General features: G+C 54.3%; 4 protein-coding genes across 4 annotated transcripts; 2 read left to right on the top strand and 2 right to left on the bottom strand.

The window, feature by feature from the left end:
* Window positions 1–73: 73 nt before the first annotated feature.
* Window positions 74–6,986, bottom strand: PUNSTDRAFT_96748 (cytochrome P450). The gene is made up of 8 exons (XM_007379560.1): window positions 6,670–6,986; window positions 6,133–6,615; window positions 1,101–1,236; window positions 958–1,047; window positions 598–901; window positions 460–546; window positions 286–408; window positions 74–227 (listed from the first exon to the last, which is right to left on the bottom strand). Exons 1-8 carry the CDS (start codon window positions 6,907–6,909, stop codon window positions 110–112), a joined length of 1,581 nt encoding a protein of 526 aa, XP_007379622.1. The 5' UTR covers window positions 6,910–6,986; the 3' UTR covers window positions 74–109.
* Window positions 6,987–8,079: 1,093 nt separating this feature from the next.
* Window positions 8,080–9,453, top strand: PUNSTDRAFT_41835 (uncharacterized protein; the record flags this gene model as incomplete). The annotated part of the gene is made up of 6 exons (XM_007379561.1): window positions 8,080–8,207; window positions 8,259–8,588; window positions 8,640–8,718; window positions 8,752–8,827; window positions 8,876–9,248; window positions 9,318–9,453. 6 exons carry the CDS (start codon window positions 8,080–8,082, stop codon window positions 9,451–9,453), a joined length of 1,122 nt encoding a protein of 373 aa, XP_007379623.1.
* Window positions 9,454–9,660: 207 nt separating this feature from the next.
* PUNSTDRAFT_81254 (uncharacterized protein) lies at window positions 9,661–11,240 on the bottom strand. The gene is made up of 5 exons (XM_007379562.1): window positions 11,075–11,240; window positions 10,399–11,014; window positions 10,280–10,342; window positions 10,137–10,226; window positions 9,661–10,071 (listed from the first exon to the last, which is right to left on the bottom strand). Exons 1-5 carry the CDS (start codon window positions 11,229–11,231, stop codon window positions 9,738–9,740), a joined length of 1,260 nt encoding a protein of 419 aa, XP_007379624.1. The 5' UTR covers window positions 11,232–11,240; the 3' UTR covers window positions 9,661–9,737.
* Window positions 11,241–11,719: 479 nt separating this feature from the next.
* On the top strand, window positions 11,720–12,091 carry PUNSTDRAFT_18622 (mitochondrial 50S ribosomal protein L28-like protein; the record flags this gene model as incomplete). Its single annotated transcript, XM_007379563.1, has 2 exons — window positions 11,720–11,923; window positions 11,981–12,091. Coding segments are annotated over 2 exons (315 nt in total), but the record flags the coding sequence as incomplete, so codon positions are not given.
* Window positions 12,092–12,211: the final 120 nt, after the last annotated feature.

The raw sequence follows: 12,211 nt of genomic DNA on the forward strand, positions 1-12,211 counted from the left end.
GTTTAGTCATACGTCGTGGCTGTAGTCAGATTCTCGGCGAACAGTACTTGCGGTTTCGTGGGTAAGGATTTGCGTGTCACAAAGAACGTTGTAATTACTACAGAATACATCAGCAGTTGATGACGGCTGGCCAACTGACGACAGTAATCTTCGCCTGGATATCGCTGGCAGAGACCGCAAGATCGAACGTGAATGCACGGACGAGGATGAACAGTAGGGCCTTCATCCTGTAAGGTAACGTTTAGCGTCTGGGATACTCGTGACCATTCAACTAAAAGCACTCACTCCACCAGAGAGAATCTGTATCCTATACAAGCTCGAGGGCCACCGAGGAAGGTGAGTTGGTGTCCCCATACACCTGGTATGTTCGATGCGGTGTCAGGGAGCGGTTTCAACCAACGTTCAGGCCTATAAGACAAAGGATTAGATGATGCTCAGCTATGCGTCCCAAAAACTGACTTGAACTCATGAGCATCCTCTCCCCAGATCTTTCCAGCCTGGTTGATGGCCGCGATAGGCACAAAGATGAGATCACCAGCAGTAACACTGACAGTGGGGTTTTGTAAGCCAGCCTAACAGCAAGCCTTATAATCTTACCGAAGTTCGGATAGCGGTGTACCATGTCTGTCAATAGCCGGCTCGCCCAAGGGTATAACGTCGTCGTGCTGAGCTACTCGCATCGTGCCGGGTACAGGTGCGTAGACTCGCAGCGTCTCTTGTACAACAGCGTCAAGATAAGGGAGCGCCTGAAGATCGTCCATGGTAGGTGCCTCCGAAGGAACGGCCAGAAGTTCCTCACGCAACCTGCTTTGAACATCTTTGCTTTGGGTCAGGGCGAAAAGGGCCCACGTTGTGCCCGTACTGGTCGTCTCGTGGCCGGCGACCATGAACGTGGGGATCTCTGTGCGTTAAGTTGAGTATGATTGTCAGAAAGAAAGAGCGCGGGGATAAACTAACGTGTAAGAATCTCCTCGTCATTCAATTTCTGATCATCTGGGATGTCAACAGCCATGCTCGCCTTCACGAGTAAACTCAGGAGGTCGCGATCTGGACGACATCTCAACTCCTGGATACATCATGGTGAGTCCATCGGAACCCACCTCGGACGTCACTCTTCTCAACACGAGCCCCATGATTCTCGGCACGTATCGCTGCTTTCTTCTCGGCAATCAACCTATAGCCAATCCGTTTCATGGTGGCCTGCGCATACGCGATCTGGCGGTCACGTCTGGTCCGCTAGTATCTGACGTCAGAACAACAACAGCTATCTCGACAAAAGAAGACCACGCACAACGAATCGCAGTATCGGAAAGCGACTCTGCATCAGTTCCAACACGCGCATCCGGTCGTTGGCGTGGAACATAGTAGCAAAAGCCGCGTTGAGTTCGTTGGGTTTGCCTCCGTCAAGCGATTCGAAGTGATAATCGAAGCTTTCGCGGACCTCGATATCAGCAGTGCGCGATTTCATCATAGTTTCTTTATGACCTACCAGCAAGCCCGATGATGTCCAAGGTTGCCCGACTGAGCCAAGATAACGCGTCTACTCAGACTGGGATCCCGTCGACGACCTTCCTGGTCTCGGTAATCCAAGCATCGCGCAGCTGGGAGGCCTTATCGAGGAATATCGGGGTCAATTCGCGCACTTGCGCAGGACCAAATCCGGGGTTCATGACACGTCGTTGTTTGCGATGATGCTCGCCCTCGGCGATGAGTACTCCTTCGCCAACAATGCGCGCTAAGTTATTCCGTCCCATCGCAGGCTTCTGATAGTCAAAGGAATGTGTGAGGATATGATTTAATGCTCGAGAATCTATGGTGAAGACACGGTCGCGCTAAGGTGGGCATGGTCGTCAGTACGCTGTCAATGTCAGAGCAAATACGCAAATACCGACTCACTCCAAACAAGCCTCTGAATCTGAATGTTGAACCGTAAGTTTGCACCCAGTGTTCTTGTGTACGCGCTCCTGGATCGGCACTCAACTGGCGAATGTTGCCAAACAACCAGCTCTCTCCCTTGGGGCCCGCCAAGTGGCGCAACGGCGAGGTCCACTTCTTCACCCAGCTCGAATATTTTCCAGGAGGCGTAGAGCGTAACGACGGCGCAGATAGATAGGACGAGACTGAGTACTATTGTACATCCACCGGGTAAAGCATGAGCTATTTGAAGACGATGTCCGCTTGTACTGCCGGGGTGAAAGACCAGCGGATGTACGAAGGGCGTTGTAGGCGTGATGTTCAATACGGCCAGAAGCATCGTGTGTACTGGACTTGGCCCTGCGCCGCGTCAGGCTAGCGCTCGCTTCGCGAGCCGCCAGCCCAACCTCCACTTTCATCCTCGCAAGGGTTCCCGTGTCCCTCTCCGCGTCCGACGAGGCTGGACGCGGACGGTTGGTGACTGGTCTCCAGTGTCGGGCTCATTCCGCCGCCGCCCCGCGCCGTAAGCGGATGCAATCTTCACGTCCTTTGTCTGCACGCCCTGCAATAGCGGCAGCATCCCGAGGTTGCCAGCGGCAGTTTGCCGGAAACTCTCTCTACTTACGGTAAGAGCAAGTACGGCAAGGTATGAAATGAACACTCTTAAGCATGCTCAATCGCTGTTAAAGCGTGGTATATGTCGGATCCTGTTCCTTCCGTCAACCAGGATTACAGTCCCTGGCCGAGGCTCCAGGCACCGATTGTGATATTTCTTCAGCGGAAGCTCAGACGCAAACGACTACGAACTCAAACGCGCGCTATGTGTTTTGCCGCAGGGTTTTGCTCGCTGCGAGCTCAATCCTGGTGGTCAAAAACCCGCGAAAGCACCGCGTGCGATTGATCAGCGCTTCAGCCGTCAAGCCGAAAAGTGCGATCAACACCTGCAATTGTGAATGAATGGGTGTGAGTGCTTTGCAGTTGCACAGCAGCGATGGCCCAGCAACGACGATATCGATGTATAGATCCTGCACCCGCTTTGAGTCGGTTCGCGTTTAGTCGACGCCCTGCGCCTGTTCCCATACCACATTTCCTTGCCTAGACCCATCGGAGAGCTTAGGTACTTCCGTGGGTCCATGGTACAAGGGTTATCAATATCCTGGCTTCTTCCCGCATAGGAAGCGACCCCCGACGATGAGGTGGTGTCGCTGACATGCAATAGGTACTACTTAGGTACTGCGCAATGCAGCTTCCTGGGGTTGAGGAAGGTACTCTTGGACTTCAGCAACCGCGACATCCATTGATTGATTTATGCGGTTTCATCTCCTAGGTTCATAATGGCCATTCTCTCCGCCTCAAGTAGTACGATATCGGCTTGGTTATGCTACAGACTGGCCGCAGGGGATCGTGGAGCGCGTGGGAGTGCCTTTCATTACCTGACCTTCGCAACACCTTGCGAAACCCTGAATACATGGAGTAAGCTCGAAATAGCTTAAATGGAAGCGAGCGCGTGGATTGCTGGAAGCTATAGTATGTATGCGCGCTGTTCTCGCTGTCTCGGCCGACAACCGCGTCAGCGCGGAGTAATCTGGTTCTATCTGGCTTCAACACCTGGTTGCCTATGTACCTTTTCATGCCGACTCGGCTTGACCCCCGCGGCTCTCTCTCATAAATATTGGCTCGCGGCATGATGGACGAAACACTCGCTGCCTTGTGTGATGGCGACGCTACAGCTGTTCTGTGCAACTGTTGCAGTTGCGTTAACCTACGCTGCATGGACGTTTGCCAAGGAGCTGCTTCGCCGCTTATCTTCGCCGCTGAACGTTCTATCTGGCCCCGCGGGTTATACATGGACGACTGGCAATTTTGCGCCAATGGTTCAGGGCAACCCTGCGCTGCTCCAAGAAGACTGGGTTGATCAATACGGCAGCACCTTCAAAATCAAAGGCTTTTTCGGGGTGAGCACGTACCTGGAACTCAATCAATGGCCAGCATTAACACGGATTTCTCGTAGCTTGATCATTTGTTTACCATTGACCATCGGGCGGTGAATCACATCCTTACGCATTCCTTTGACTTCCAGAAACCACCGCAGGGCCGAGAAGCCTTCAGTCGCATCGTTGGAGAAGGTCTACTAATCGCCGAGGCGGATGCACATAGAAAGCAGCGCCGTGTGATGAATCCCGGCTTTGGACCTGCACAAATCCGGTCTCTTGCCGCTGTATTCATCGAGAAATCCATGCAGTTGCGTGATTCCTGGTTCGTGGAGATTAGGAATGCCGGAGGAGGCCACCGCGCGCGAATCAATGCATTGTCATGGCTCAGTCGCACCACGCTCGATATCATTGGCATCGCAGGTGCGCTTCAATTTCAGTGTCGTCATCGTCATCGCTTCAATATGTGGCCAAGGTTTCGATTACCATTTCAATACACTGAACGAGAGCGACACGCCAAATGAACTCAACGAAGCATTTGCGACCATGTTCCGGGGAACGGAGGAATTGTCAGCATGGCAAATGCTTCGGGATCGATTCTCCCTTTTTCGGATCGTCGTACGTGCTCGCAATCGTCATTCCCTGCGCCAAGACCTTATTTTTTGTAGCCCAATGATCGCGAGAGGCAGATCGCTTTTGCTCAGAGAACTATGAATCGTATCGGTTACGAGCTCATTGCCGAGAAAAAGGCGATGGTTCGGGCTGAAAAGCACGGTGCACATGTTGCACGAGATGATGTACAAGGCATGACAAGGGCGTCCTCTTCTCTAATCATCAGCTGACTCCAGTAAATGGTCAGGGCGAGATCTTCTAAGCCTCCTAGTCAAAGCGAACATGGCTGTGGACTTTCCCGAAGATCAGCGTCTTAGCGACAAGGATATCCTCGCTCGTCCGTCTTCCATATGCATGGTATCCGGCTCGTTCTGATTGATCCTATTTTCCCAGAGATCCCCACTTTCCTTGTTGCCGGACACGAAACCATCAGCACTGGGACTACGTGGGCCCTGTTTGCGCTCACGCAGCGGCCTGATGTCCAAAGTAAGCTTCGTACGGAGTTGCTCACCGTACCCACCGAGACCCCGACCATGGACGAGCTGCAATCGCTGCCCTACTTGGACGCGGTCGTACGGGAGACGCTGCGTGTGCATGCCCCGGTGCTTGGTACTACTCGCATAGCAACGCGTGACGACGTTATACCGGTCAGCGAGGCATACGAAGATAAGAATGGTGATACCCGTACTGAAATCAGGCGAGTCTCGACGCACTGTGGCTCAACGTCAATAATTCATCGTTACTTGCTAAAGAATCGCAAAGGGGGATATGGTCTTCATTCCCATCATCGCGATGAATCAAAGCAAGCGCATATGGGGAGAGGACGCTCACGAATTCAAGCATGTTCTGACTTGCTCGTGATCTGGTTCATGGCTGACGTAGCGGTATGCAGACCCGAACGATGGCTCGTATCAATGCCAGAAGGGCCATCGAGTATCCCCGGAGTTTGGGGGAACCAGCTTACCTTCTTGGGCGGACCGCACGCATGCATTGGATACCGATTCTCAATCGTTGAGTGAGTTCTGCCCATTCGCTGTTCGTCATATCATGGAAATTGATATTCTCACGACAGGATGAAGGCATTGTTATTTGTTCTTGTTCGTGCATTTGAGTTCGAACTCGCGGTGCCGGCGGTAGAGATTGAGAAGAAGTCATCCATCGTCACACGACCCGTCGTAGCCAGCGAACTAGAGAAAGGAAATCAGCTGCCTCTCTGGATTAAACCATACTCCGGACTGCGACTGGAACAGTTGCGTTAGATGAATAGTCAGAAACCTCATTTTCGCAAATTGTTGCATAAAGCGGCATCTTCATCATGCCCGAGTGACGGTCGTTGTTGAGATTGGAAACGGTGGCTGAACATTGCTTTCGAGGTATGGGTCAGGTATGGGAAGGAGATTGTATCGTGTAAAAAACCGATTATGTCAATATGCGCTGTAAAATCGGTGGCCATTCGCTCAGATTATGGGTCAGTGACATCCCCCTTCTCAACATGGGCACCGTGCTTCTCGGCGCGTACGGCAGCTTTCCTCTCAGAGATCAGACGAAGTCCAATGCGCCTCATAGTGTTCTGCGCAAACTCGATTTTCCGGTCCCGGTTTGTGCGCTGCAAAATGGGTGAGGACGAGACAGACCTCGAGGAGGGATGAAGGGACCCAGAGATGAAGGGACCCACAATCGAGCGTAAAATCGGGATTCGTGCCTGGAGGACCGCGAAGAAGCGCCAAGTACCGGTGACATCAAACATCGTTGCCATGGCCTGGTTGAGTTCGTTGGGTTTACCACCCTCGAGGGAGTCGAAGCGATAGTCGAAGCCGGCGAGACCGATGATATCCAGCGTCGTTCGGCTTAACCACGACAGCGCGTCCAGCTTCATCCATTCACCGTCCCCCTGCTTCCTCGCCTCGCTAAGCCACGCGTCGCGCAACTGCGCGGCCTTATCAAGGAAGATTCCAGTGAGATCGCGGATCTGCGCCGGTCCAAAGCCGGGATTCATGACGCGGCGCTGGCGGCGGTGCGTGTCGCCTTCGACAATGAGCAGACCCTCGCCGACTATGCGGACGAGGGTATAGCGCCCCATAGCCGGCTTTTGGAAATCGGAGGAATGGCTCAGAACGTGGTTCAAGGCCGGGGGGTCGATGGTTTGCAGTCGATTACTCTGCAACCGGTCAATTTCCACACCGCGACGCGTCCAGCACGCAATGTAACTCACGTTGAACACTCCATGAACCTTGATTGTGGTACCATATTGCTTGTGCCAGCTGTCTTGCACGGTTCCGGAGTCGCCTGTGAGTATCTGCCCGAAGTTGCCGTAGCACCAGCTTGGACTCGGTGGACCCTTGAGATGGCGCAACGGGGACCGGACTCGGTGCCGGATCTCGGCGAGAATAGCCCATGCCGTATAGATGGTGACGGCAACCCCTCCGGCGCAGACAATCCAAGTAAGAGTCATCGACCCGATACGACCAGTGGTGCACAACTGTAGAATGATGTGTGCGGTTCGTCGTTTTGGCTACGGTGTGGTTGCCGAGGTTACTTATCACACCGTGCGCATTGTCGATCACTCGACATCCCGTGGAGAAGATTATCTTTTGTAGCTGCGCCCCCGACTGTGCCCGCGGTTTTGCACAAAGCGTAGGGGCGAGATGACTAAGCCACTCAGAATCCGGTTGGGCCAATCAAATCAACGAATCCGCCAACGAAAACCGTCTAGTGCGTAGCATCGTAGCCGCCGAGCGGGAGCGTAAGGCCCAAGGACCAGAGAAAGCAGAGGAAGGCGGTACTTGCTATACACCTCCTTATAAAAATCATTGCCAGTCCTTATTGCACGTGCCGATTCCCGAAGCCTCGCACTGCACCGTTCGATATACCCGCTTGTGGGTAGATGCGTCCAAGTTGACATTATCTAAGTAGTATTAGTAGCCGTGCCGGCGCCGTCGCGAGAGGCTGGCAGGGATCATTGCGCAAAGCTAATAATGAATAACCTTGACTAATGGCCTGCTCAGCTGACGAGGCGAACCCCAGGATATCCAAAGGATGAGACGATGTGGCTACGATGTTCGTTCTACGGAAGAGAGGAAGAGGTTCAGAAGAGGTTACAAGAAGGATTGAACGCTGGCCAGAGCGCAACCGGACATCAAGGGTCGCTGTTCCGGTGTCCGGCCCGAAAATATTCTTCGTAATCATCTCCGCCCTCGTCTACCGTCTTGGGTGGGCCCGTACCTTCCTGCAATGTGCAACAGTCTGCAACCTCCGCACGCGTTCAGGCAACTTGACGATGGAACGGATCAATCAGCAGCCAGTCGCTAAGACGTATCGTTTCGTCCGACGCCACGAGGTTCCCGGACGCGCCATAAAGCGCCTATCTCGCTTGCCCCTGCTAAACGTAGTCTCCACAGGCAGCCTTTAGAGTGAGAAGACAATCGTTCTCACAATAGAGTCTGCAACTCTAACCCCTAACGCGTAAACGAGTTTAAACTGTTTTCGGCCCTCGCCCTCCCGATGTTTGTGCCGTGTTCCTGGACTAGGCGATGCCCCCTCGCTGTCGAAGCTGGAACCTGACGACTGTATTTAAGGGCGCGCATCCGACGCAGGTTCCGAGCGCTACCCGCACCTTCGCAACATGCTCAGGGTTGTCGCATCATTTGTTCTGATCCTATGGACAGCATGCGCCTCGGGCACCTATCTAGACGGGCCGCATGTTCCGCTGGCCACCGCCAACTCCACGGCGGAGGATCCCTTCCAGTGGTGGTGAGTTTGCACTCATTCAATCGAGAACGCTGTCACCGATCGTGTCCTCAGGTACTTTGATCTCGTCGCAGACTCTGGATCTGCGTTGGAAGTCGTTTATTACTCCGGCTACGGTTTCGGCAACTTCGTCCCCGTTCCGTACTACCTTCAAATCACGTCTACGGTCCCCAACGGCACACACTTTGGACAGTTCGCCGTCTCGCCTGGTTCTGCCACAGTTGAACATTCCACGGGTGCATTCAGCAACGGCATTTGGCCCTCTCTGGGTGGATGGAACTCGACTCGGCGAGGCTATGTCGTGACGTTCCAGAATACGGATGGAACAGTATCCGGGAACTTAACGCTCGATGCCGTTGCACCAGCCCACTATCCGTGTGACGGGTTTGTTTCCACCAGCGATCCTGCTAGGCTATCTTGCTGATCAAGATGAAGGTCGGCGGACCCCTCATTTAACACAACTGTCGCCCCGAACCTTGTTGGACCCTGGTTAGGCTGGGCAAACGCTGTTCCTGTGTGTTGCGGTACCTAGACTTGAGTTCATCAGACTCACTTCAAGCAGGGAGCGACAGCAACTGGGTTCCTGACCTTAGGCAACGAAACATTCTCCTATTCAGGATCAGGTAAGATGATTCGGACGGTCGCCCTTCACTCTGCTCACCGACGAACAGGCTACCATGACTCCAACTTTGGCCTGAAGCAACTCTCTGAGACAGCCAACCACTGGTATTGGGGTCGTGGTCGCGTCGGCCCTTACACGTTGGTCTACTTCTCCTACCTGCCCAAAAATTCGTCCGTACCCGCCACGGACCCGAATGCCTGGTACACGTCGGGCTATCTATCCCTCGACGGCGTCCAGATCCTCGACTTCTGCAGCGCGGAGCAGAGCGTGGCCGCGCACGCGAAGAAGCACCTTGCGATCGAGACGTCGGGCGCGATTTGGAGCGAGGGACCGGACGTGGTCGGCAACCCGGATAATTCGACCGTCAGCATCGCCGTGACCTACTCCCTCAACGCAGCCGAGTATAAGTTCAACATGACCTCGTGAGTAACACACACATGGTCTACTCTGCGAAGTTATTCTCCCTTGTACTGAGATCCGCGGTCGGACAGAATTGCTGTGGGGCTTGCGGGATCGCCCTTGGTTCCGTATGCCCGCTGGACGTCTTCGATCACCGGTGGCAGAGTCGGCGGAGAGACCTACACAGGAGGTCGCGGGTTCTTCGAGCTCCTCAACTACGGGGAATGAGGCTCCCGCGGGAATAGTCTGCGAAGACTGGGCAAGGCTTGCGTTTGGGCAATTTGGCCAGACCCCGAGTCTGGTCGCGTGCGCCCCAAGACGCTGGGGACTCAGGCTGCTCGCGGACCGCGGGATAACACGGTCAGCGTTTACCCCAATTGATATAGGTGGCCAAAACCTGGTGAATAATTTCGAGTCCGTGTATGTGAACAGCGTCGATGTTAAATATTGAAGGTATATGCGTGATGTATCCTCTATCATCGTCAATGCACTCCATTATGGCAAATCCGCGTCTAGCCGTTGATCACCTCATCCGCACTACTGACATCTCGCCCTTCTCGGTCAAGCTGTATCTTCCGTTTCTTGTCCTCTTTCTTCACTTCTTGGTCGCTCAGGATCTCCGCGCCTTCCAGAACACCGTCGCCATCTCGATCCTGCATATGCAAACCTGCCTTCTCGGCGTTTCCCTTGCCTTCGCCGGTTGAAGCTGAGGCACTTGGGGTGTCGTTTTCTTTCCGCGGTTCAGCCTCGCGCTTGTGTTCGTCGTAGTCGGCCGCGATCTTCGCAATTTCGCGCTTGACCTGTTTTGCTTCGTTGACAAGCTCGATCCAACGGTCAATGTCAAATCTGTGATCGTAGGGGCCGATGAGTGTTATGTAAACTCGCGGGAAAGGAGCAGATGAGCAACGCACCCGTGGGCTCGATAGAGGGCCTCGCGATGAGCTGATATTGATCGGTCGAGCACAGAGGCGTATGATACTTCGCGACCTTGGTATAAGAACCTGCCGGCACATTTGGTCAGTTATTGAGCGTGGGTGCCGAGGAATGGACATGCCAGAGATAGCCTAGGATGACCATGGATAGGCCTGAGAGATACGTGACCGGCTCCATGACGTCCCTGACCAATGCGTTCGTCAGCGTGAGTCCCCGCCGTCCTGTCAGCGGCGTACTAACCAGCCAAGGTCCCAGAACGTCAATCTCGCCACTACTCCCCAATATACCACGAGCATGGCCAACCCGCCCACAGCCAGCGATCTCGCGCTACGGTGCGCCTCAGAATCACACTTCTTCTTCAGCGTTTCCATCTCCTTCAGCTCGCGCCCAATAATGTCCAGCCGCCGGCGGAGATACCGTGTGCGGTCCGCGAACGTCGGCACCTCAACTTCGATAACGGTATCCTGCAGTCCATCCACTTGATTTGACTCGCCTTTAGGGTCCTTCAGTTGGGGGCTTACACCGACGGCGGGGATGGGGGAATTGCTGATATGTATCCAGAACTCACGCGCGCTCGCGGCGTCGCGGGCGAAATCGGCGACGTCAGTCGCGTCGCTCCATTGGAATTCAGAACCGGTCGTGGGGGACGTGCTTCTAAACGTTATTGAGGGCGTAGCCGGCGCGAGTGAGGCAAGGATTAGGCGAGAGACATGCGAGAGCGGTTGCGACGGGTGAAGCAGGAAGACAGTGGGCGGGGCGGGGGATGACTCCTCGTTCTTGCTATTGTAACGCGACGAGAGGTGGCCCAAGGGTAGTATAAGTTTGAAGAGGTGGGTAGAGGTCGGAGACAATTTCCCTGACGCTGCGTGTTATAACGCCATATCGATGACACCGAGCATGTGCGGGTTTCACGTACCCTTTCCTGGTTTAAGATCCGCAAAATGCTCCTCCGCCTCCTCAATGCCTTTCAGGGCGCCCTCGTTGTCGATATCATCTTTCCAGCGCGTTCGCGGACTCGCTTCGTTGATGAACCGCGAATGGCTGACGTTCGTGTTCTCGACGTCTGCTGACATTGCTTTGTAGGGAGGCTCAGTCGAAGCATATCTCCTGAACTGCAGTCGAAAGGACTCTCGTCGGGATCTCCAGAGCGTAGGCGCTAGTCGTCGCGGTAGCCAGATATACGTTCGAGCCCGGGCAACTTCAGTTGCCAATGACCAGGGGCACATGCTGGCCGAGCCGTGAAAGGCCAGGGTTCAGCTCGCCGAGCAGCACAGCGACGGGATGGTGGTTGTGAGCGAGCAGGCACCTCGGACATGCTGTTGGCGTCATTGCGGGGAACAGACAGCGGCAGGGAGTCTGGAGATTTCCCAGAATATTCTCCCACATAAAGGTATTTCAGCAAGTATTTCCATGTAAAGTATGTACATAATGCAGCTTTGACTCGTATTGTGAGTGTGAGACTAATAGATAACCTAGGTAGAACTAAACCCTGGTAAACGCGTTCTCACCAAAGTTGGTCTCTCCGGTCATGTTCTCTACACTGCCCACCTGGGCGGCCGCGATCGTCAGCACACCGTTCAAACGCGCCCAGACGGGTCTCTATCATGGTGTTATGAAGCAATCCGGCAACAACGTTCCCTTCTCCAAGGGCAAGACGCGGCGGACGTGGCTCCCGAACGTACACAACAAGACTTTCTTCTCGGAGACATTCCAGAAGAACGTGCGAGTGAAGGTTAGCATGAAGGCGCTGAAGACCATCAAGAAGGTACGCGTTCCCTCTTCCTTCGCCTGAGTTAACGGACAGCGCTTACAATGTATGTAGAACGGGGGGATAGACAACTACCTGCGCAAGACTAAGCCCTCACTGCTGGGTGACGAAGGCATGCGATTGCGGATATCGCTGGAGGAGGCCGCGAAGAAGCGGAGAACGGAAAAGCGGCAAGGCAACGCGCCCCGAGAGCGGACGACCACTACCTCTGCGCCTCTGTCCGAACCCCCACTTGAGGAGGCGCAGCCGACTCTGGCGGTATAGATTACCGTTCGTGGTCCCATT

The sequence above is a fragment of the Punctularia strigosozonata genome, assembly GCF_000264995.1.
Source record: "Punctularia strigosozonata HHB-11173 SS5 unplaced genomic scaffold PUNSTscaffold_1, whole genome shotgun sequence".
Classification (NCBI taxonomy): domain Eukaryota; kingdom Fungi; phylum Basidiomycota; class Agaricomycetes; order Corticiales; family Punctulariaceae; genus Punctularia; species Punctularia strigosozonata.

What these genes read in the sequence shown, in the direction of transcription:
- PUNSTDRAFT_96748 (XM_007379560.1), bottom strand. Translation starts at nt 6,909, where the DNA reads ATGACTCTTACTTGGATTGTCTGCGCCGGAGGGGTTGCCGTCACCATC. An exon ending in TCCCGATTTTACGCTCGATT is followed by an intron (nt 1,237 to 6,132) that starts GTGGGTCCCTTC and finishes GTCAGATACTAG; the next exon opens with CGGACCAGACGTGACCGCCA. An exon ending in TGACGAGGAGATTCTTACAC is followed by an intron (nt 902 to 957) that starts GTTAGTTTATCC and finishes CTTAACGCACAG; the next exon opens with AGATCCCCACGTTCATGGTC.
- PUNSTDRAFT_81254 (XM_007379562.1), bottom strand. Translation starts at nt 11,231, where the DNA reads ATGTCAGCAGACGTCGAGAACACGAACGTCAGCCATTCGCGGTTCATC. An exon ending in GTCATCCTAGGCTATCTCTG is followed by an intron (nt 10,227 to 10,279) that starts GCATGTCCATTC and finishes ATGTGCCGGCAG; the next exon opens with GTTCTTATACCAAGGTCGCG. An exon ending in GCCCTCTATCGAGCCCACGG is followed by an intron (nt 10,072 to 10,136) that starts GTGCGTTGCTCA and finishes CTACGATCACAG; the next exon opens with ATTTGACATTGACCGTTGGA.